This window comes from Dendrobates tinctorius, unplaced genomic scaffold (assembly GCF_039654945.1).
Source record: "Dendrobates tinctorius isolate UK_male_01 unplaced genomic scaffold, ASM3965494v1 ptg000276l, whole genome shotgun sequence".
Taxonomy (NCBI): Eukaryota; Metazoa; Chordata; class Amphibia; order Anura; family Dendrobatidae; genus Dendrobates; species Dendrobates tinctorius.
Window position 1 is genome coordinate 3332218 of NW_027361943.1, and position 24363 is coordinate 3356580.

Sequence of the window (24363 nt, forward strand, 5' to 3'; positions counted from 1 at the left end):
TTACTTCTTCCAGCCAGGACTCGTCTCTGCAAAAAATAACCAGTCAGCTATAGCTGATCACTTCTAGAGCACATTCCCCACTTTTTCCCCTGACTTCTAAACTTCACAACATGAAGAATAAAAGTGACATAGTACCACCATGCACAGTACCAGGACCCCCCCCAATTGAAAACAGTACACTAAAAAAAAAATCACAGCAGTATATTCCTTAATTAGCCCCTACAGTTATAAGGTCCTCCATCCTTGCACTTTTTCTGTAATAAAGTCCTTCATCCTGGCACCTTTCTGTAATAAGGTCCTTCATCATGGGCCCCTTCCTGTAATAACTTCCCCCATCCTGGTCACTTTATGTAACCATTTCCATCATCCTGGGCCCCAATATCCTCCAATCTGGTCCCCATATGTCTCCATCCTCCTAGACCTCACCATCATGTCTCTATCCACCTTGTCCTATATCAATCATGTCTCTATCCACCTGGCCCCATATCAACCATGTCTCCATCCTCCTGGCCTCAAATCCATCATGTCTCCATCCTCCTGGCCCCACATCCATTCATGTCTCCATCATCTTGGCCCCAAATCCATCATGTCTCCATCCTACTTTCTCCAAATCCATCATATCTCCATCCTCCTGGTCACACATCCATCATGTCTCCATCCTCTTGACCCCAAATCCATCATGTCTCCATCCTCCTGGCCACACATCCAACATGTCTCCACCATGTCTCCTGGTCCCGCATCCATCATGTCTCCATCCTGCTGGCCCCACATTTATCATGTCTCCTGCCTCCTGGTCCAACATTCATCATGTCTCCACCATGTCTCCTGGTCCCACATCAATCATGTCTCCATCCTGCTGGCCCCACATTTATCATGTCTCCAGCCTCATGACCCAACATTCATCATGTCTCCATCCTCCTGGCCCCACATCTATCATGTCTTGATTGTGTCTCCTGAACCCACATCCATCATGTCTTCATCGTGTCTTCTGGTCATAAATCCATCATGTCTCAATCCTGTCTCCTGGCTCCACATTATGTCTTCATCCTCCTGGTCCAACATCCATCATCTCTCCATCCTCCTTGCCTCACATCCATCATGTCTCCATGCTCCTGTCCCCACATCTATCATGTCTCCATCCTCCTGTCCCCACATCTATCATGTCTGCATCCTCATGACCCCTTCCATCATGTCTCCATTGTGTCTCCTGGCCACATATCCATCATGCCTCCATCAAGTCTCCTGGCCCTACATCTATCATGTCTCCATCCTCCTGGCCCCACATCATGTCTCCCTGCCCCCCATATTGTGGCTTTTCACAAAAAAAAAGTTTCTACTTACCTGGCCACAGTACATGCGGCGCAGACATTCCAGCACATTGCAATGACATCATACGCCGGCAATGTGTGCGCTGACATCAGATACCGGCCTATGATTGGCTGGTGGCTGTTCACGATTGAGGTGCAAAAAGACGAAAGCACATTCAGTTGAAAACAAGCAGTTCCATCGAATAGAGAACTCCCTGAATTCCATCCCTGCCAATACCAATGGTCCTGTGAATTAGCACACCTAGTTAGATGAAACCATCCTTTACTGGACATGATCAAGGGTGTAGCTATTAACTACAGTGTATGCAGAGGTTGCATTTGCACCCATGCCCTGAAGCTTAGAGAAAAGGACCCTTTGACCCATGTGCAGATATGAGGTTAAAAAAATCAATAATCATCGACATCTAATTCATGCCACCTGAACATGCATTCATGCTCTATACCGCTAAAACAGGGATAAGTGTTGTGAGTTCATTTTCCCCTTCATTACTGATGCCCGAGGAACTCCCTCTTCTGGTAAAGAAAGGTAGTGAGCCTGATTATCAAACACCTGAGGCTGATGATGATGACTGGCTGAGTGGAGTTACTGACTGGATATAAGGCTGCCGACGCCCTTCTGCCCTGCGGGTGATTTCTCTGTGGGATCCTTGGAGACCAGTCTGAATTCCTGCTCCTCTAAAGCTAAGTTTGCTGCTCGGCCTTTTGCTTTTGTGCTTTGACTTTGTTTTGCTTTGTTTTTCTGGATTTCTGCCATTCCCTGCTGGGGTGTGCTGAATTCATTTAGCTCTGTCTTCTGAAAATACCTGAGTGCTGATTTAGTTTTTGAAGCCTAGCTGCTTCAGGGCCTTTTTCATATCAGCTTGTTGGCTTATGTCTTTGATAGGGTTTTGGCAGATTGCAGACAGCAGCCTTCCTGTCCTTTCCTATCTAGGTAGTTTTGCGCCCCGTCTTTGCTCAGTCTATCTTTCTGTCTGTGTTAGTATTTTCATCTTGCTTCACCGTCATTATATGTTGGGGGCTGCCTAATGCTTTGGGGTCTGCTCTGGGGCAGTTTAGATTTCCCCTTTCTTTCTTTAGGCCTATGTAATTCTCTGGCTGTGATCGAGGGGTCTAGGGCATCGTAGGAATCCCCCACGGCTACAGCTAGTTGTGTTGATAGGTTCAGGGGTCTGCAATCTGATAGTTGCCAACGTCTCTGGTTTTCTGGACTTAGCTTGTATTTCTGCTTTTGCCTCCTACGGTGACTCATTCATAACAGATAAGCCAATGGTTTGTTTCATAGAATATAGGACGTGATGAGATAGGAGCGAAAACAGCTCAAAGAGCGCAGAATAAGTATACCAGGGCTTGGTTTATTTGGATCTTCTCCAGGAATCTGTAGCATAAGAAGAAGGAATGAAAAATAAATTCCTAACCATATAATCAATCCTCTTCATGATTTAATATCTTTTGCTTTATAATTAATGATGATAATATAAAGATTTTAATAAAAAGTATATAGACAACAGACATAGGATCCTGATGGCACAATCTGTTTACTGTAAATGCAAATATGATATGTTTATTTTTAACTAATTAATATTGTCTGATGAGATTTTATTAAAAAAGATTTTCCGTCTGAGGGAAGCGTGAGTGCTAAAGCCCGTCATCACCTGCTAATAGTCTGCAGTGCTGAAAGGGGTTTTTCCCAAGAAGAAGCACAGTACATTTTAAAGGAAACCTCTCAGCAGGTTGGTGCCATTATAGTGATTAAAATGATACTTTGGTTGATGAAATCCGCCTTGTAGTTGTTGTTTAATCTTTATTTTCAATTTTGAGATAATTATATGCTCGCGCTCTGAGGCGGCCTGTAGGGGGGTCTTCATGTGGTGTTCTGGTTAGGTATTCATCTGTATGGCTTCTGACAGGTCATAAAATCATAGAATGGTAGTTGGAAAGGACCTCCTGGGTCATCTGGTCCAACCCCCTGATCAAAGTAGGATTCACTAAATCATCCCAGACAGATGTCTGTCTAGCCTCTGTTTGAAGACTTCCATCGAAGGAGAACTCTCCACGTCTTGTGGCAGCCTATTCCACTCATTGATCATCCTAACTGTCAAAAAGTTTTTTATAATATCTAATCTTTGTCTCCTCCCATTCAATCCCTCAGTGACCTGCCCCGTAGTTTACATAATGAATATTATATAAATTACAACAAAAAAAATCCCCTTCTGCAGCATGATCACACCCATAATGTGCAAAAAAAATCAGTTTGAAAATAGCGCTCCAATAGCTGCAACTGTGCAGGCGCCATCTTGCTAGAGAAAAAAAAATTGCCTGTCACGACACAGCTGTCGGGTGACCTGAGACTAGGAGTTCCTTCATTGTCCCTACCACTACGGGGTGCCCTAGATCACCCTATTTCCGGGAATACTTCTGAAGGTGAAGATGCTGGGGCCACTAACCTTGCCTTATCTCCTGAGTCAGTCCTGCGTTTGTTCTCTTCCCGGACCAAGGGACGAGGTGCGCTACTGTGCACCATAGTACACCAACCCGATAAACAAGGCAACACAAACAAGGGTTAACAGAAAACTCCAGACATACAAAATATTTGCTCACATTTAACAGGGGAATGCATCAGGGCATGGAGGTAGGGGAATAAACCAAAATAGAGAAGGATAGGGAATTACCACACTTAAGAAACAAGCAATAGTCACAGATAACTCCTCCAACATTCCTTCTCATATGAACAACTCTCCCTCCGGAAGCGTTGCAGCAAATGGTAGCTCTGACAAGGATTTGAATCAGAGCCCAGATTATAAAGGGGAAAGGAGTGGCTAACTGATCTCAGCTGCCAGCTTGAGATTTCCAACATGGCTGATTAACCCCTGTTCTGTCAGAAGAAATAAACACTGTTAAAGTGAAAGAGAAGTGCTTCTTCTCGGCGCCGGAATAGGAACAATCAGATGTTGTGGTCTTCTGGCTCCACACTGTCGAGGTAACCCCGTCACACTGCCTCTTCCAAGATGGCACCATTGGCGCCTGCGCAGCAGCATCTATTGAATCGCCGATAGATGCTACCTTGCAGGCGTTGGTGACGCCATCTTATTGGCGACATTTCTTTTCTCTAGCATGATGGATCAGCTGGCGTCTGCACAATAGCAGCTATCTTTGATCCAATAGATGCTACCATGCAGGCGTTGGCGACACCGTCTTCGAGGAGCCTTTTTTCTTATCTCTAGCAAGACGGCGCTGCCGGCACCATTTTCAAACTGATTTTTTTTTTTTTAGGAATCTATGGATACAATCAAAAAGAATACTTATATGCACATTATGGATGCGATCATGGTGCAACTCAGGCGCCGTCGCCGTTCCCTGCCTACAGAAGGGGATATTTTTTTTTGGCACAGATCACTGAGGAATCAATGACCTGTCATAGGCCATACTGATGAATACCTAAGCAGAACAACACATGAAAACCCCCCACAGGCCGCCCCGGAACGCGAGAATAGCATTACCTCAAAACTGATAATAAAGATTAAACAACAACAACAAGACGGATTTCATCAAACAAGGTATCATTATAATCAGTATAACGGCGCCGACCTGAAAGTGTATGTAGGTTACTGTGCACAATCCTGCTGACAGGTTCCCTTTAATTAACATATATTGGAATAAAAATAAAATCCACAATTTTATGTGTTAAATATAAATGTTCCTGTGCTGAGATAATCTTATAAATGTGCCCCTGCTATGTACTGTGTAATGGCTGGGTCTGACTGTGACGGATGGTCTGATCATACCACAGCTCCTGGGCAGGGGAGGAAGCAAAAGAGTATACAGACAGGACAGCAGAGGATCACATATGCTGCTTTCTGTGAATCAAAACTTATCACTGTAATGTTTTACCTCACAGAAAGAATAAGCTGTCATTCCATGCTGCTCTGTCTTTATACTCTTGTGCGTACTCCACATCCCAGGAGCTGTGGTATGATCAGACCATGTTCCTGTACGGTCAGACACAGCCATTACACAGATGTCATCCGAGTGCAGTCCAATTACACAGAGAATGGAGAAGATGGGGAAATTAGGTTCTCCATCTTCTCTGCACCTGCGCTGCCATTTTCTCCCATGAAAACTCTGGCAGAGTTTGAGCTGAGTGTTCTTAGTATAATCGGCCCGATTCTCTCACATAATAGGATATATGCCAGTTGAGCAAACTCTTACACGGTTCTCTGACGGAATGATTTAAATTGCTATCTTTAAGTTTTCGTTCTCTCATGTAAAGATATATGTCTTGCAATGTTTTAATCAGAGCTCAATCAATATTCGGTCTTTAAATTTTTTTAATCATTTTGAGCTGGTAAATACTGGACATTTACAAAAATTTCTAAAATAAATGTACAAGGCCAAAAGGTATTAAATGTATTCACTTGTAAGACTTCGTTAGAACTATGAAGCTGTATACAAATTCGTGATTTATCAGAATATGTCATGTTAAAAATCCACATTTAAAAATATTCTGCTATTAATTCTGTATATTTTAATAAATATAGTAAATTCTTTTTTTTTCACAAAATAGAATTTTTAAAAGAAAAATTATAAAAAGGATGTGAGAAAAAATACTGAAAATATTTCAATGGCTTTTTAAAAAATTAGTAATGATCTGCATATTAAATTTGATGCCATATCTGGATTGTGGATTCATGGATATTGCTAAACCCCGGATCAATTCTGTTGTATTCAACTTGTGATCTCCGCACTGTGAGGTGGCTTAGCTGATACATAAAGGATTATATGTCAATAAAATGTTCCTTTGTCATTCAGCTGGTGCATTAAATACAATGTTAATAGATAATTGTCATTTCAGGCAAAAATCCAGTATCCATCTTGCAGGATGCCCATTCAGATTACACTAAAAAATCCTAATTAATAGACTGCATTTTACAACACATGGATTGTTAGTCTTGGTGACCCAATTAAGACCCTTTCTACTCTCATTCGGCCTTTTTCACTTTTCTCTTGCGAGTACCCTCATTTAGCTCTTCTTTGGATTTTGCACTTGCATGGGACACTTCATGGTCATCATGATGGTGGTGGTGATGGTGGTGATCGTCATGGCCATTATTGTCACCATTTGCAGAGCCAAAAAGGATAGGGCAGATGCAGTTCTCCAGAAGGGCAAAGGGTGATCCATGAGAATGGGTGGCTGTCATGTAGATCTGCATAGGAGGGGAAGAAGAAATATACAATGATACAGAATATATTAAACTAATAATTATAAGTTTGTTAGCTGAACCCCTATTATCAATGCAGAAAATATCCGAGATCCATAAAATATTACTTATGCTGTACAAATAACACAAGGCATGGAGGGCCTGTGCACTTGCATCTCTTTTGCATAGAACTTCAATGCTGGATTTCTTGGCAATGGCAAGGCAGATTTTTACACCACATGTATCAATTTACTCAGCGTGAGAGCACCTATGTAGCCATACCTTTACTTATAAGTAGACATTTTTCCTGACTGGTTCTCCCTAAAGATAACTGATATTTTTGCAATACTACATAGAAGAACCAGAGTCCTAGTGACACTTTTGTAGTAATAAAGCCCCTGATTCATTAAAACTGGCATTTTGCCAGCTGTAATAAAGTGAGCGCGAGAGTAATATGCGGAAAATGTATTAAGAGCCATACACCTCGGTAATGAATTTGATGCATATTTCTGTCGTAAAACAAGCCGTGTTTATAGTGTAAAATTATGATGAATTTGTTGGGTGCCCTTAGCCATATCCCATCCAAGATCCATCTACTTTTCTCGCAGATTTATATCAGAATTTAATAACAACATCAAGAAAATAATATTTTTACCTGTAAAAAGTACAACTTTAAAAGATTATTCCCCCAAAAAATAAGTTATCCTCCATCAATAAGATAAGATACCTTGCCGATCCCCAGTGACCCGGAGTAGGGCACCAGAACCATGAGAACAGGGCTTTGCAGCCTCATCCTCAGTGAAGCAGAGGTGCACGTGTGCAGCCTCCTCTCCATTTATTGAGAATGGGTGGATCTGAGGGTATCCCCACAGACAATAAATGGAGTGGAGGCCGAGCATGAGCAAATCCATTAAATTCAAGATTAGCTGCAGAGCTCCGCACTCAGGAATCTAAAACTCAGATCTTCGGATCATTTGGGGTCTAACCACTTGGATACATTAAACATTGGGGGACTAACCATTTAGAGGAATTATTTCATCAGGACATTCCTTCCTTAAAAAAAAAAAAGAAAGAAATACAGGTGCTTGTCACAAAATTAGAATATCATCAAAAAGTTAATTTATTTTAGTTCTTAAATACAAAAAGTGAAACTCATATATTATATAGAGTCATTACACACAGAGTGATCTATTTCAAGTGTTTATTTCTTTTAATGTTGATGATTATATCTTACAGCCAATGAATACCCAAAAGTCATTATCTCAGTAAACTAGAATAATTAACAAAAAACAACTGCAAAGGATTCTTAGCCAGTTTCAGTAGGCTCCACAATCATGGGGAAGACTGCTGACTTGACAGATGCCTAGAAGGCAGTCATTGACACACTCCACAAGGAGGGTAAGCCACAAAAGGTCATTGTTAAAGTCGCTGGCTGGTCACAGAGTGCTGTTTCCAAGCATATTAATGGAAAGTTGAGAGGAAGGAAAAAGTGTGGTAGACAAAGGTGCACAAGCAACCAGGATAGCAGCAGCCTTGAAAGGATTGTTAAGAAAAGGCCATTCAAAATGTGGGGGTCATTCACAAGGAGTGGACTGCTGCTGGAGTCATTGCTTCAGGAAGCCACCACAGACATATCCAGCACATGGGCTACAAGTGTCGCATTCCTTACGTCAAGCCACTCATGACCAATAGACAACACTAGAAGTGTCTTACCTGGGCCAAGGAGAAAAAGAACTGGACTGTCGTCAGTGGTCCAAGGTTGTTTCCAGCTGAAAGTAAATTTTGCATTTCATTTGGATATCAAGGTCCCAGAGTCTGGAGGATGAGAGGAGAGGCCACAATCCAAGCTGGTTGAGGTCTAGTGTGACATATCCACAATCAGTGATGGTTTGGGGAGCCATGTCATCTGCTGGTGTAGGTCCACTGTGTTTTATCAAGACCAGTCAGTGCAGCTGTCTACCAGGAAATTTTAGAGCACTTCATGCTTCTCTCTGCTAACAAAGTTTTTGGAGATGGAAATGTCATTCTCCAGCAGGACTTGGCCCCTGTCCACACTGCCAAAAGTACCAATACCTGGTTTAAAAACAATAATATTACTGTGCTTGATCAGCCAGCAAACTCACCTGACCTTAACCTCATAGAGAATCTATGGGTATTGTCAAGAGGAAGATGAGACACCAGACCCAACAATGTATCAAAAGCAACCTGGGCTTCCATAACACCTCAGCAGTGCCACAGGCTGACTGCCTCCATGCCACGCCGCATTGATGCAGTATTGACGCAAAAGGAGGCCCAACCAAGTACATAGTGCACTTACTGAACATACCTTTCAGTAGGGCAACATTTCGGATTTTAAAATCATTTTTCAAGCTGGTTTTATAAAATATTCTCATTTACTGAGATAATGACTTTTGGGTTTTCATTGGCTGTAAGCCATAAATCATCAACATTAACAAAAATAAACACTTGATATAGATCACTCTGTGTGTAATGACTATATAATATATGAGTTTCATTTTGTATTGAAGAACTGAAATTAACTTTTTGATGATATTCTAATTTTGTGATAAGCACCTGTAAATAAAAAGGAGGAATGTTAGGGCTGGCGGAACGCACCAAATAAGAAAGATGATAGTACAGTGCGTTCGCAGCCCGGGGTCCACCGTGCAGAGGTGGTAAACTGCTGCTTGGTAATGGCGGATGCTATATGGCGGTATAAAAGAAGAACACACGCGGGTTAATAGTCACCCGATGTGTACTGGAGCGGACTCTGTTACGTCACAGAGCCGCACTACCACGGAAGATAAATGCTGGAGTCTGTTAGAACTCAGAGAGCTCGGCAAGGGAGCTCACAGAATGCGGTCACAGAACTCTGCCCCAAGGACCCGGGGTCAGAGTCCCTCTAGACCTTCTGAGCACGCGGCGTCGCACCTGCGGACGCCACTATAGATGCTGACTATGGTGGAGTGTCGAGCAAGTTCACCGTGGCGTGTAGAGCCACCGGTGGACACTGATGCCAGTCTCTGACTCTGCTTATACCTACACCTAGGCCTGGGCGCTTAACAGGCTAGGCTGCACAACACATGCGTACCAAGGGTAGGGGTTTCTTAATGAGTCATTCAACAGAGACATTCATACATGCATACTCCACATGGTATAATTTTTTTCTATATTAGCGCACGGCTGTGCGGTCGTGCGATCCTTTTATAGACGCAGCCTTCCAGGACCTTCCTGATGGCCCAATCCAAGCTGAAATAGGACCTGAGCATGTGACCTCCGACCTCCAATGAGGTCGTCCCACAGGCATGTTCAGTAGGTGAAAAGCAGGTCTTAGTCCCAGGAGTGTCTGCTCGCCGCTGACTCATGCATGGTACAATAGTTGAGCGTGGTGTAGCAACCAGATGCCTAACGTTAGCCTGGGCAAGACGCTGGGACCGACGTCTCTGCTGAGCAGGAACCTCTGCAGCCGTAGAAGAATGGGAGACCGCAGAGCACATGGCTTGAGATTCCCCCTGTGCAGTAGGAGAACCTTGTTGCCTAATTTCCCCATGGTGGGACGATTAAAGGATTATCCTATAATATCCGTAAGTAGCATAAGGAAAAAGATTATCAAAATGAAATTCTAAATTATCAATATACAGTGCTCTTTTTTGGGTAAACAAATGAATCCGTTAGTTGATTTTTGCTACCTCATCAGAGAGCAGCATAATGTAGACAAATAGACCCTGAATCCAGAGATGTAGCCCTTAGATTCCTGGGTGCAGCTGTTCTGACACAATCAGAGTTTTTAGATTTAGCAATGCAGCGGAGCTGAGTAAGCTAACTCCGTCCACACTATAGACAGTGAGCTGATTATCACAGATGGGGGCAGAGTCGGACTATCAGGCACGCTCTTCTGTTTCCCACCAATGATAAGCTTTTGGTGCTAAAATAATCATTGCAAGTAAACAACAGGACAGAGCTTGATAAGAGAGGCATCACTGAAATCTGTGTTTTAACCCCTACAGCATACTGTCTTCAGATCACATAGCAAAAACCTGCTGACTGATTCCCGCTAAGTAAAAATTATATATTTTATATATTCATTCAGAAGATAGATTCATACCTTGCAAGTAGCCATGAAGAGTGTAAAGAAAAAGATGAGGTACGCTTTGGAAATAGGTAACCAGTGTGATTGTTGCAGAGTGAACAAGATGGCACCATACAGACTGGCCTTGGTTGGGCTGTAAAGGGGAAAAAAGGGTATATTAGATCTCAAGAAAATAGAATAATACACAAAATTGTCTAAAAATTACCACCGTTTAATGTAAATATATGGAAGATCAGTATTTTCAGTTTATACGTCTGTGACCTATAGATGACTTAGGAGAAGATGGAGAACAAGATGTCTTCATCTTCACTATTGTGTGAGTCTGTGGAAATCAGACTGCACTCAGATGTCATCCGAATGCAGTCCGATTTTTTTCTACACATCCATAGACTTGACTGGGCGAGTGGCATCCGATTTCAAATTGAAATCGCAACATGATGCAATTTTTTTAACTGACAGATTCTGCCAGTGAATAAAAATGTGCTTCAGCATTGCCCAAAGATAAATATAATTTGTTCGAGTGCTATCCAATAAAAAAAATTGAATAGTACTCATCCGATGTATAAGGCAGTGTGAAAGAGCCCCGAAAAAAAGAATGATATTTCGTCTGTATTGTAATCCATATGACATCCATTTGGCATTTGTTTTTATACATTAGCAGTTAAGCCATCATTTCTGCCAGGTGATAATTTAGGCTAGTTTCTGGGTTGAATCATATAAAATCTGTCGTGTATTGAAGTCACTGTCTTCTACTACCTTGGCCCACCATTTAGTTTTTAGCAAAATGGACAGAGCAATATAAAAATCTTTTCTTTTTTGTAAAGTGCAAAACTGTCACAAAGACTACATACTGTATAATACATTTCTCCATATGATTATTTATATTAAAATGTACAACATAGACTGATAGAAGTGGTGAGCATATGATAAATTTAGGAGAGTATTTACACAAATCAGCTCTTACAGTGGCATGTAAAAGTTTGGCAACCCCTGGTCAAAATTAGTGATAGGCTAGGTTCATATTGCGTTATGGTGCTGCATTTAACGAAAAGTTAATGAAAAGTTGAAGATGAAATGATCTCTAAAAGGCCTAATGTTAAAGGTGACACATTTCCTTTCTATTTTAGGAAAAAATACTGTATATTGTCATCGTTTACATTTTAAAAATTACAAAAAGGAAAATGGGCCGATGCAAAAGTTTGGGCACCCTTGAAGATGTGTGTGCTCAGGCAGGGCCGCCATCAGGGCATTACTGCCCTGACTGACGTATGGGGCCCGGTGGGCAGAGGGGGCCTGCATCGGGCCCTGTCTCATCAGCTCACTGGGCCCTAGCGGCAGTTAAACTCTATTAACGTGTGGGCCCGGGCCTGCACGTCAATAGTTAAAAGACACCAGCCAATTGGAGGCTGACAGCTGATGTCAGCGCGCACGTCGCCCGGGGTATGACGTCATTGTCATTCGCCGGTGAGTGCGCGGTTGAACTGCGCGTAGTGAGCTTCGCCACAGGAATGCAGCAAGGTAAGGAGGTTTTTTTTTATTGAAAGCAGCAAGCTGGGAGCAGAATGTGAGACACAGGAGGGGGCAGAATGTGAGACACAGGAGGGGCAGAATGGACAATGGGCAAAATGTGAGACACAGGAGGGGCAGAATGGACACGGGGCAAAATGTGAGACACAGGAGGGGGCAGAATGGACACGGGGCAGAAAGTGAGATACAGGAGGGCGCAGGATGCGAGACACAGGAGGGGGCAGGATGCAAGACACAGGGGGCAGGATGCGAGACACAGGAGGGGGCAGGATGCGAGACACAGGAGGGGGCAGGATGCAGAGACACAGGAGGGGGCAGGATGCCGAGACACAGGAGGGGGCAGGATGCCGAGACACAGGAGGGGGCAGGATGCCGAGACACAGGAGGGGGCAGGATGCCGAGACACATGGTGCAGGATCATGGGGCAGGATGGAGACAGATGGGACGGCAGGATCATGGGACAGATGGGGCAGGATCGGGAGATCATATGGGGGCAGAATGGATACTCATGAGGGCAGGATGAGAGAACATATGGCTGGAGCCAGAAATGAGATACACGGGGCCAGGATGGAGGATATTATTACCATAGGGGCTAATTAAGGGATATTATTACTGCAGTGATGTATTTATTTTGTTTTTTTGAGGATACTGTTTTAAATGGGGGGGAGATCCTGTTACTGTGCAGAGCGAAACTATCACCTTTTTTTCTTCAAATTAAGTAATGTGTTCTGCAAGCGGTGCTCTAGATAATTGTGCTATTTCCTGCAGTGACGAGCCCTGGCTGGAAGACGTGATGGTGGTCTTTGCTGGATGAAAGATGAAAAGTGAAGCTGAAGGACTTCACCTAGAGACGTCACTGATGAGTCAGTGTGTTACCTGTACACTGACACTATACACTATATACAGAGGTCCTGTGCATAATGTCACCTGTGATCACTGTATTACCTGTACACTGACACTATATACTGAACTCCTGTGTATAATGTTACAGGTGATCACTGTATTACCTATACATAGACACTGCATGCTAAGTACAGATCTCCGGTGTATAATGGAACTTATGGTGATAGTGTTATTTTTTATTAATGATCAGTATTGTAGTATTCAGTCACCATGTGGTGGTAATATGTGGTCTGGGCATGGTGTGGTGGTATTTGTCCTTTGTATGTGCTATTATTCTGTCACTGTGGTGGTAATATGTGGTCTGGTCATGGTGTGGTGGTATTTGTTCCTTGTATGTGGTATTATAGGTCACCATGTGGTGGTAATATGTGGTCTGGACATGGTGGTAATTGTTCCTTGTATGTGGTATTATTGGTCACAATGTGATGGTAATATGGTGTCTGGTCATGGTGCGGTGGTATTTGTCCCTTTGGATGTGATATTATTGGTCATTTTAAAAATTGAACAATAAATAAAAATATACCTAAATTGTATTGGATATTTTAACAAATGTTTATTAGGTTAGAGTAGAGTAGGGCCCGGTCAAAAGAGTCTACCTTGTTGTGGTGGCTGATTTAAAAAATCTTTTGGCCAAAACATGACCTGCTGGCTATGTATGTGATCTGAAGATGGGAACTAGTATTGTGTGATTGGTGAGAAGTGGAGTTTTCACAAGAGAGCGGTGGGACTGTGGAGAGTTCGAGGGGTGGAGCCTGGGCGGCGGTTCAAGGGGGCCCTGAAAATTTTGCCAGTATGGGGTCCCGAAATTCCTAGTGGCAGCCCTGTGCTCAGGTAACTTTGACCAAGGTTTCAGACCTAAATTAGCCTGTTAGGGTTATGGCTTGCTCACTATCATCATTAGGAAAGGCCGGGTGATGAAAATTTCCTCAGCTTTATAAAAACCCAGCCTCCTCTAACCTTGTGCCAAAAGACAACAGCCATGGGTTCTTTTAAGCAGCTGCCTAACACTCTGAAAATGAAAATCGTGGAGGCCCACAAAGCAGGAGAAGGTCATAAGAATATAGCAAAGTGTTTTCAATTTGCCCTTTTCTCAGTTCAAAATGTAATTAAGAAACAGCAGTTAACAGGAACAGTGAAGGTCAAGATAACATCTGGAAAATCAAGCAAATTTTCAATAAGAGCTGCTCGTAGGATTGCTTGAGAGGCTAATCATAACCCCCTGCTTGACTCCAAAAGATTTAGCAGTCTCTGGAGTTGTGGCACATTGTTCTACTGTCACAGACACATGTACAAATATGGCTTTCATGGAAGAGTAATCAAAATTCAGCATCAGAATTAAGCAAAAGAACATCTAAACAATAATAAAAGGTATGTGTGGAGAAAAAAAGAGCACAGAATTTCAGGAAATGAACATCTTGCCAATCATTAAGTATGGAGGTGGATCAATCATGCTTTGGGGATGTGTTGCAGCCAATGGCACGGGGAACATTTCATGGGTAGAAAGAAGAATGGATTCAATGAAATTTCAACAAATTGTTGATGCAATCATAACACCATCTGTAAAAAAGCTGAAGTTGAAAATAGGATGGCTTCTACATATGGATAATTGTGACAGATAGAAGTTGCACTGTTAATTTAGAACCATCTAGCAACTCTAGGGGTTAATATGGTTATAGCAGACAAGGAGCAGTTAGCTCAGATCCAGAGGATACTGGGAAAGTTGTTATTGTGTTCTGGACATCCAAGAATAAGGTGTGTGCTAGAGAGTCTCCTGTCAGACTGAAATCAGACAAGCTGCATAAACCAGTTCTTCCTGGAAAGTGATTGCTCTAATCATAGAAGCAGTCAGGACAGCCAGGAGCATCTTTATTACCTCAAGATAGAAGTAAAAAAACTACAGTGTCACGGGGCAGTAGAGGGAAAACAGGAGACGTCGAACCTGGGCCCCTGAACTGCCCCTCAGGCTAAGGAGGTGCCCTGACTTTCCTTAACTTGGGGAACACTTGAAGGTAGTGAGGCCCAAGTCCCTGACCTGTCCCTATCTCCTGTTTAGCCCTGAGCTAAACCACCAACCCCCTCCCCAGGAGGTGAAAGAGGGAATAAAGTGAACTGCACCAATAACACGAAAGGAAAAGATAAAACAGACACCATGGGGTTAAAGCAACTAAAAACCAAAACTTAGCTTTATCTGCTGCCAATGCTCCAAGCAGCATAGAAAGGCACTCGATCAGCATCCAGCAGCAACACCACTGCTCCAGATAAGCTGAACCCCCTCTGCACCAGGTAGGTCCAGTATTCACCAAGGTTGGTTAGCAAATGACCAGTATTACCAACAGAGAGTTCAGCACCTGATGACCCTTTATAGGAAGGAGAGATTGGTCTCAACTGCTGACTGATTAAACATGTAGTAACACCAGTGGCCACCGGTGGTGGGGGGAACACAGCAGCAGACTCACTAAACTTGTGGAAACACCAGCAGCCACTGGGGGCAAAAACCCATATTAATCCCCGAGGGCCAGAAAGGAGAAAGGTTTATATAAGAGTCCAGACTCTGACACAGATCCAAAAATGGATCGTGACATACAGCACCCGACTCATCTCCTCCCGCCACCTCACTGCATGAGCAAGGTACAGTTGTGCCTAGGTTAAGACACTGTGTGTGAAGAGAAGTTTTCTGTGAAGAAACTTTCGCGGGCAGGGTCCTCTCTCCTCCTGTACCAGTTATGACTTGTATTGTTTAAGATTATTGTACTTGTTTTTATGTATACCCCCCTCACATGTAAAGCGCCATGGAATAAATGGCGCTATAACAATAAATAATAATAATAATAATAATAATAATATGTTTATGAAGCATTGCATGAAGAGATGTGATTCTGTGTGATGAAAAGAAGCTAGAATAAAACCCTTGTGTACCTGTAAACTGTTATCTCCCCTCTACTGTGAAGAATTATGAATGGTCGCCCTGAGTAAGATTTCCCCAGGATTCCAAAGAAAACTCGTGTTTCCTTTGTATCTCCTTCATATACTGAGTGGCGGCAATGCAACATTGGTGGCCCATACGGGGAATCCTGAGCAGTAGTAAGACTGTAATTGAGCAGAGGCACAGCTATTGAAATATACAGCAGCACAGCACCTCAACTCAACTCTATTACATCAATTAAAGAGGACCAGCATTGTAAAAGCACAATAACAGAACGAGCAGCTATATATGTGGAAATACAAATTAACAATGATAGTGAGTTGCTTCTGCAGTTAACCTTTGAGTAATTGAGTGCAGTAGCAGGACATGGAAAGATGGCAGAGGAACAGATCTCTAAAGGTACTGTCACACTTAGCGATGCACCAGCAATCCCGACCAGCGATATGACGCGGTAAGGATCGCTGGTGCATCACTAAGTGGTTGCTAGTGGGCTGCCACACAGGCAGATCTCACCAGCGACATAGCGGTCGGGGGTCGCTACTTACCTGTCAGGCGAGGACGTCCTCCCGCCCGCGACCACGCTTAGCTCATCGGCGCCGCAGGAAGCTGATGATGAGAAACGGTCCAGGACGTTCTCGCGCGGTCAGCGATAATCAGCGGGGGAGCCGGTCGGAGGTAAGTATCAGACATAGCGATATCGCTGCTTCGTCACAAAAACCAGTGACGTTACAGCGATATTGCTAGCGATATCGCTTAGTGTGACGGGGCCTTTAGGCATGCAACTGCAGACATTTCTTAACAGCCATTAACAAACAGATGGATAAGTTAGGAGAGAAAGAAGATAAGGATGTCATGGGTACAATCCTTCAGGAATTAATACAGATAATAACCAGGTTGAGGATGAAGGATGGAGGAGAGGTGCCAATCATCAAGAGAAGGAAACACCTTCCACAGACAGAGCTACAGGAATTGAATGCGCAATTTATCACTTTGAGAGCAGCTGTTCAGGAATTAAAACCCCTGAACTAGTAGCAGATTTTGGCAGAACCTCAAGCCCACCCGGGTTAGATAAACCAGGAAGGAAGACGGCTCTAACACTGCAAATCACCATAAGATCCTTGGACAGATTGAGAAATATGAATAGAAGGAGAAACTGTCTATTACAAACTTGTTGTACCAGATTGCCACAGGATTGCAGAAAGGCTACCAGCCAGACGAGATCGTCGAGGGGGTGGTCCAAGCTATCAGTCCAGGACTGAACCTCCGAATTATGTTAGAAATGAAAAGTCACTTGACATTACCACAACTGAAGATTAGTTTAAAGGGGCACTATAAAGAAGTTAGTAATTCAGAACTGTTCCACCGACTTATTAACATCTCACAGGAACACATCTTAGTACCTGTGGATCTCTATGGCAAAGCTGTCACTCAGACCAAAATCCCTTTCATAGGATGAATGGAAGTGACATTTCAACTCAGCGCCACGAAGAACAGCAACGTCATTGAGTTATTGGTAACCTTTCTTGTCAAGAGTGATCAGAATGTGGTTGAAGAACATATCCTGGGTTACAATGTAATCAGTTAGGTTGTCAAGGAACATAGATCAAGGACATGAGTGATGGAGGATGTAGCATAAGTAAAGCACAGAACACAATGGACATGAAAGAGACAAAGTTAGGCCTGCATCCAATCATCATCCCTGCCAACAGCATGGTGGGAGTGGGGTGTGGAGTTCGAGTGGAACCTGGCAGAAAATTCCAGAGGAGACTCATCAGAATTTCCCGAGGGTCTCATTAAAGGTGAGACTGTGCTTATGATAAGCACAAGGTTAAGGGATGATATCTGCCAGTCGTACCTAGATGAAATGTGGTACATAGCAAGGCCTTCGCCGATCATGTTGAACACGTGAGGACTGTACTCCAACGTGAAGTCAAGCTAACTCCAAAGAAGTGTGAACTGTTAAAAAGACAAACTTGACTCCTGGGAGATGGATACACCATAGGCCCAGTGGAAATCGCTCCAGTTATGGCCGTAAAATGAGGAACAAGGGAACGGGGTATGTACCGTAAGTGTGGTAGCTATAGGTAGTTACATATTAGTAGTATAGACTGTATGCTTATCCACAGGGAAGGGGGACCAGACTACATATATATCGGCCAAGAGGACAGTCGGTATTTACAACAAGAGAAAAGCAAGTAACAAATTCGACCATGAAATCCAAAATGCAAACAGATGGTAAAAAAATGCATATATATTTATTAGCGTACAGGCAATAACAAGAAAAGATGGAATAATGCAAAATAATTCTAAAATAATAAAAACAAGGGCACACCCATGCAGTAATAAACCAATGTCCAGAGGAACAGAAATTCATATACTATTTTAATTGAGAACAAATAGTGTATTGTCCATGTGGAAAAGGAAGTTGTCATGCACTGGCACCCACTAAGTAAGTATCATTGTATATAAGGCCAAATTGTACCTCCAAAAAAGGTAAGCAAAAGTGCAACTTTGGATTACTTTGGAAAAAAATGGGATATCCGGACTTCCACCAACCATTTGTCCTGCATTGTGACGCTTATCATGTGGGACTTGGAGCTGCCCTGTAGCAGCATCAAGATGGTGAATTGAGAGTCATCGGCTATGGTTCCAGAGCACAGACAGATGCTGAGAAGAATTACCATCTACATTCTGGAAAGCTATAGTTTCTGGCATTGAAATGGGTTATCTGTGAATGATTTAGAGATTATCTCTATTCAGCAAAGAGTTTGAGGTATACTGACAACAACCCTCTGACTTACGTCCTCACTACAGCCAAGCTGATGGCTACATGTCAGAGAGGGGTGGCTGAACTAGCAATGCGGGTGCAGACGGATTGTTGAGAGTGCCATTAGAGCCTGAAGAGTTCATGCAAGAGTGCTCCGAAGAAGTAATTCTAGAAGCTATTATGAGCACCACCCAAGCTGTACAAGTCCAGCATGAAGAATGCACACCGCTGTGGTGTCCGAAGATGCTGGAAACTATCGTGAAAGCACAGGAACCAGATCAACCCATGTCCATTCAACAGTTATCAAAAGAAACAATTTGAAAAGAACAATGGGAAGATCAAATAATTGGCAATATTCTACCTTGTGGAACAAAATTGGTTCCAGAGGAAGCGAGAGAGAGTTACTGAGTCACCAGCATTAGATAGATGTATTGTTTAAAATAAGCAAAGCTCTACCTCAGTGCAGATGGTATCCTGTATTGCAAAATAGAACAGAATGAATAGTTAGTACCACCTGGAATATATCATTGGTTGATTTCCAAAGAACTCCACAAGAAATGGGACATCTAGGAGTAGAAAGGACTACAAGTCTGCTTTGTTAACGTTTCTTCTGGCCTTACATGCAAAGAGATATCGAAAGGTTAGTGACCAGAGAGTGTGGTTGTTTGAAAGACAAGTATCCTAACACACCAACCCGAGTACCTATGGGCAAAATCCAAATGACCTACCCATTTAAGATGGTTTCAATAGACTTTCTGCATCTCAAGAATCGCAAAGGTGGATATGAATACATCTTAGTGGTGATGGATCATTTAACTTAATTTGCTCAAGCATATGCTACCACCAATAAGTCTGGTAAGACAGAGTGAGAGAAGATTTTAAATTATTTCACTCTGAAGTTTTGGTTCCCAACAACACTACACCAAGACCAGGGAAGAGAATTTGAGAACCAGCTCTTTGCCACGTTAGGGAAATACTGTAGGATCCAGAGATCTCACATTTCACCCGATCATTCCGAAGGCAATGGACAAGTGGAAAGTTTCAACTATATGTCACTGTCGATGTTAAGAACTTTAACAGCCGACGAGAAGTAGGATCGTAATAGTTCTGTATCAAAAGTATCAAAAGTAGTGCATGCCTACAATTGTACCAAGAGCGAAGCAACGGGTTATTCACCATTCTTCCTGTTGTTTGGTTGATCTCTAAGACCACCAATTGATATAATGTTTGATCCTCCAGTTTCAGAGACTTACAAGATGTCCTCTAATTATGTTCGAAAATGGGAAGAATGTATGGCAGAAGCATACAATATAGCATCAAAAGTGGTCACAGAAGGGCAAAACTCTTGTTTCAAAGAATACTCTGATCGGAAATGTCATGCAGTGGAACTGATATCTGGAATTCGTGTGCTAGTCAAAAATGTATATGAGAAAGGTGGTCCAGGAAAAGTTTGCTCGTACTGGGCAATGTGCATGTGGTCATCAAGAGTGAGTCCGACGATAGCCCAGTTTGCGAAATCAGACTGGAAACAGGGGACAACAAAAAAAGAATAGTACATCTGAACTCGCTACTAACTTGTGATTACCTCCCACCGCAAGACATTCCAGAGGTGGATCAATGTCGACCAAAACCAAGTAAGAGACTACCACAGACCAAAGCTTCTAAAGTGTACAGTGACTTGAGAGTCCAGATGAAGAAGACCAGGTGTTTGTACTTCACATACCGCAAAAAGTGAAACATACCATCCTCATGAAAGTGAATTTAGCCCTGAAGCTCTAGAGTTTGTACCAAGAAACACAATCGAGGTTCATTTCAGATTTCAGATCTAATGATCATCACCAGTTGCCGAAGATATCGATAGGGACCTAAGGTTAGAGGAATCACCAGACCATCCAGAAATGGATGGTCCAACAGAAGAACTAAAATCTACGGAGTAAGTACTGGAAATGAATGCGAAGGAAGAAACCCCTGTAATGGAATAATCAGTAGTATCTGAGGAACAACCCTGCAAGAGGACTTTGACTCAAGTAGTAAGAAGACCAGTGATGCTGACCTGTGAAAAACTAGGTGAACAGAGTAAAGTACCATGGACTGTTGAATTGAAACAGGTATTGCAGCCTACAGACAAAGTAAGCCATCCTGAGCGGTATCTTCCAGTGATGTACTTTACAAAAGACTTTACCTGCGTGAATAGACTTTTTGCGTTAACTTAGGGTCCGGTTTCACATAGCGACGCACCAGCGATCCCGACAATGATTCGACCTGGTAAGGATCGCTGGTGCATCGCTACATGGTTGCTCGTAAGCTGCCAAACAGGCAGATATCTTCAACGACGCAGCAATCCTACGGTAATCCGTATAACGACCTTGGCGGTCGTAGGTACCTTGTCACACAGCAGCTTTTCTGACGATTGTCGCCTGCGTCCCTGAGTTCTGCGTCGCCAACGAGGTCGCTCATTGGCGTTAAACACAGCGAAGCGTGCTGGCCAGTGGGACGCCGACGATGAGAAAATGGCCCAGGACATTCGAGCACGATCAGCGATATCCAGCGGGGGGGCCGGTCACCGCTATATGTCACATAGCGAGATCTCTGTTGCATCACAAAATCGGTGACGCTTCAGCGATCTCGCTAGCGATCTCGCTATGTGAGACGGGGCCTTTAAACTAAAAGATATTGTAATAACAAAGAATGATAAAAGTGCTTGAGACTAGTTAGCCTTAGCTGGTTGAAGAAGGATGAAAAGCACCAGCTGAAGAGATGCTGATTCTTTAATTTTTTTTTTTTTCTTGCAGGAGATCTACAAGCAAGAGTTAATTAAGATAAGATTGTTGTTAACATTTTAAAATTGAATGCTAAATGAACAATGTTTAACAGACACAAAGAGTTACATGACTTTCACCACCTTTTCCAAAAGGACATTTAAGCTAGAATAGCTCCTAGTAGTTGGTTAGAGGAACTAGAAAGATAAATGTTGGGGATGACATTAAATTAGGAGGAAAGAGTGTAACAGATAGAAGCTGCACTGTTGATTTAGAATCATCCAAAAACTATAGAGGTAAAAATGTTTATTGCAGATAGGGAGTGGTTAGTTCAGCCCCAGGGGATATGGTTAGTTCAGCCCCAGGGGATATTGGGAAAGTTGTTATTGTGTCCAAGAGTAAAGCCCCTGTCACACACAGCGATCTCGCTAGCGAGATCGCTGCTGAGTCACAAGTTTTGTGACGAAACAGCGATCTCACCAGCGAGATTGCTGTGTGTGACACATCAGCGACCGACCCCCCTGCCGGGTATCGCCGATTGCCTCGAATGGCCAGGACCTTTTTTTGATCGCTGGTCTCCCGCTGGCCAGCACGCATCGCTGCGTGTGGCAGGCGGGAGACCAGCGATCAGCGAGCTGGAGCTGGTAACCAAGGTAAAGACCGGGTTTTAAGTGCCGCGCAGCGCTTATAAACTCAATGTGTACCTTATTTACCAGCGCGCTGGTGCAGGGAGCTGGTAACCAAAGTACACATCGGGTTTCTAAGCACCGCGCTTAGAAACCTGATGTGTACCTTGGTTACCAGCTCTCTGCACCAGCGCGCTGGTAACTAAGGTACACAGTGGGTAACTAAGCGACGTGCGTCGCTTGTTACCCACGTGTCGCTGTCCTGATCGCTGGTGAAGCTGCCTGTTTGGTAGCTCACCAGCGATCATGTAGCGACAAACCAGCGATCCTGACAAGTTCATATCGTTGTCGGGATCGCTGGTGAGTCGCTATGTGTGACGGGGCCCTAAGGTGTGTGCCAGAGAGTGTCCTTTCAGACTGAAATCAGACAAGCTGTATAGACCAGTTCTTCCTGAGAAGCGATTGCTGTAATCATAGAAGCAGTTAGGACAGCCAGGAGCATCTTTATTACCTCAAGATAGAAGTGAGAGAGCTACAGCATCGCACTCATTCCACTACCCCCACCTCACTGCATGAGCAAGGTACAGTTCTGTTCAGGTTAGGACACTGTGAATGAAGAGAAGTTATCTGTGAAGAGACTTTCATATATGTTAATGAAGCATTGCATGAAGAGAAGTGGTTCTGTGTGAAGAAAAGATTTTGTATCGTCTTCATATACTGAGTGGCATGCATCAACATAATGATCCTAAACTTACATCAAAATCCACAATAGACTACCTCAAAAGGCACAAGCTCAAGGTTATAAAATGTCCCTCACAGTCCCTTGATCTGAAGATCATTAAAATTCTGTGGCTGGACCTCAAAATAGCAGTGCATGCAAGACAACCCAGGAATCTCACAAAACTGGAAGAATTTTCCATGAAGGAATGTAATTTTGTGATGTTTTAAATGCAAAAGATAACTATATAATTTTATTTTTTTTGCCTAAAATACAAAGGAAATGTGTGATTTTTAACTGTAGGTCTTTTAGAGATCATTTCATGTTGAACTGCTTAATTGTCCACAATAACAGTAATTTTGACCAGGAGTGTCCAAACTTCTACATGCCACTGTAGGTATGTAGCGCCACAAAATATTATTGGTATCAATGAAAATATATGCAACTGTATTAAGCTGTGCACTCACAAGGACATGTGAAGAATTTCATTGGTCTCTGGCTTCCAAACACCACGTAAGAGCTGTTCCACATTAGACATCAATGCTACACCAGAACCTATGAGAGAAAACTCACATGTTATCTTTATAACAAATGTACAAAAAAGACCATGAGTACGCATTATGTAATCTACTATAATAAACCTAATATTAACGAGAATAAAATATGTTCCATTATATATGTGCCAAAAGCTCTGTAGGAAGTGGGTAACAATGTTAGCAGCGCACTTGGTTTCCTCAACTTCCCTGTATTCACTACATGCATCTGTGCGGTATACAACTGAATCGAACACATTAACTACACAGATACCTTCAGCGGTGTTCACATTGTAGTCATAGTGTCCGGCAGCAGATCCATCACATGCAGCATTATTCAATGTGTCAAAACATCAGACACACAAAGGAACTCGAGCTAAACCAAGTATGTGACAATGGAGTCCATTAGACCTTATTGGTATATGCAATATGATGGAGCCAATAGGGTGTTTTTGTTCCTAATACAAGCAGAAGCCAAAACACAGATGGTAATTGTAGTCTGCATTCTGCTTCATTCATACATCCAACTTTCACTGCCATATCACAGAACCTGAAATCCAAACTGTCCACGGTTTTCATGACCTAAACTTACCAGCCTCGTATATGCATATAAGTCAGTTGAGTTTCGGTCAGACTCATGGTAAGTTTGGATTTGGCAGTTCAAATGCAGATCATTAAAACGTGTAGAAATTAAGATTTTAGAAATGGTATACGGTCAGTAGATAGGATGATATACAGCAGTAAGAGCTGATGAGGTTGATGGACATTTTGAGGTATAGCACCACAACGAACTGTGTCTTCCAACACTGACAATGACAAAAACTCAAAATCTGCTTTTATTGGAAAAATAGCAGGCCCACATATCTCTCTTCGGGGAGCTCATATGGGGGCTGCTCATAGGATGTGGTTAGGGTCCCAAAAATTAAGAGATCTCCAACTTTGAGGATATATTCGCCTGTGGAGGTCCCAGGAGGGAGATATTATTGTCATATTT

General features: G+C 42.9%; 1 protein-coding gene across 1 annotated transcript in view; it reads right to left on the reverse strand.

The window, feature by feature from the left end:
- Positions 1 to 5635: 5635 nt before the first annotated feature.
- Positions 5636 to 24363, reverse strand: part of TMEM38A (transmembrane protein 38A) — a 119145-nt gene continuing 100417 nt past the window's right edge. The window contains exons 4-6 of the mRNA XM_073559846.1: positions 23304 to 23391; positions 10629 to 10746; positions 5636 to 6529 (exon numbers count right to left, since the gene is read on the reverse strand). Coding sequence (XP_073415947.1) covers positions 6305 to 6529; positions 10629 to 10746; positions 23304 to 23391 — 431 coding nt within the window. The 3' untranslated portion in view covers positions 5636 to 6304. The remainder of the gene's footprint in view (positions 6530 to 10628; positions 10747 to 23303; positions 23392 to 24363) is intronic.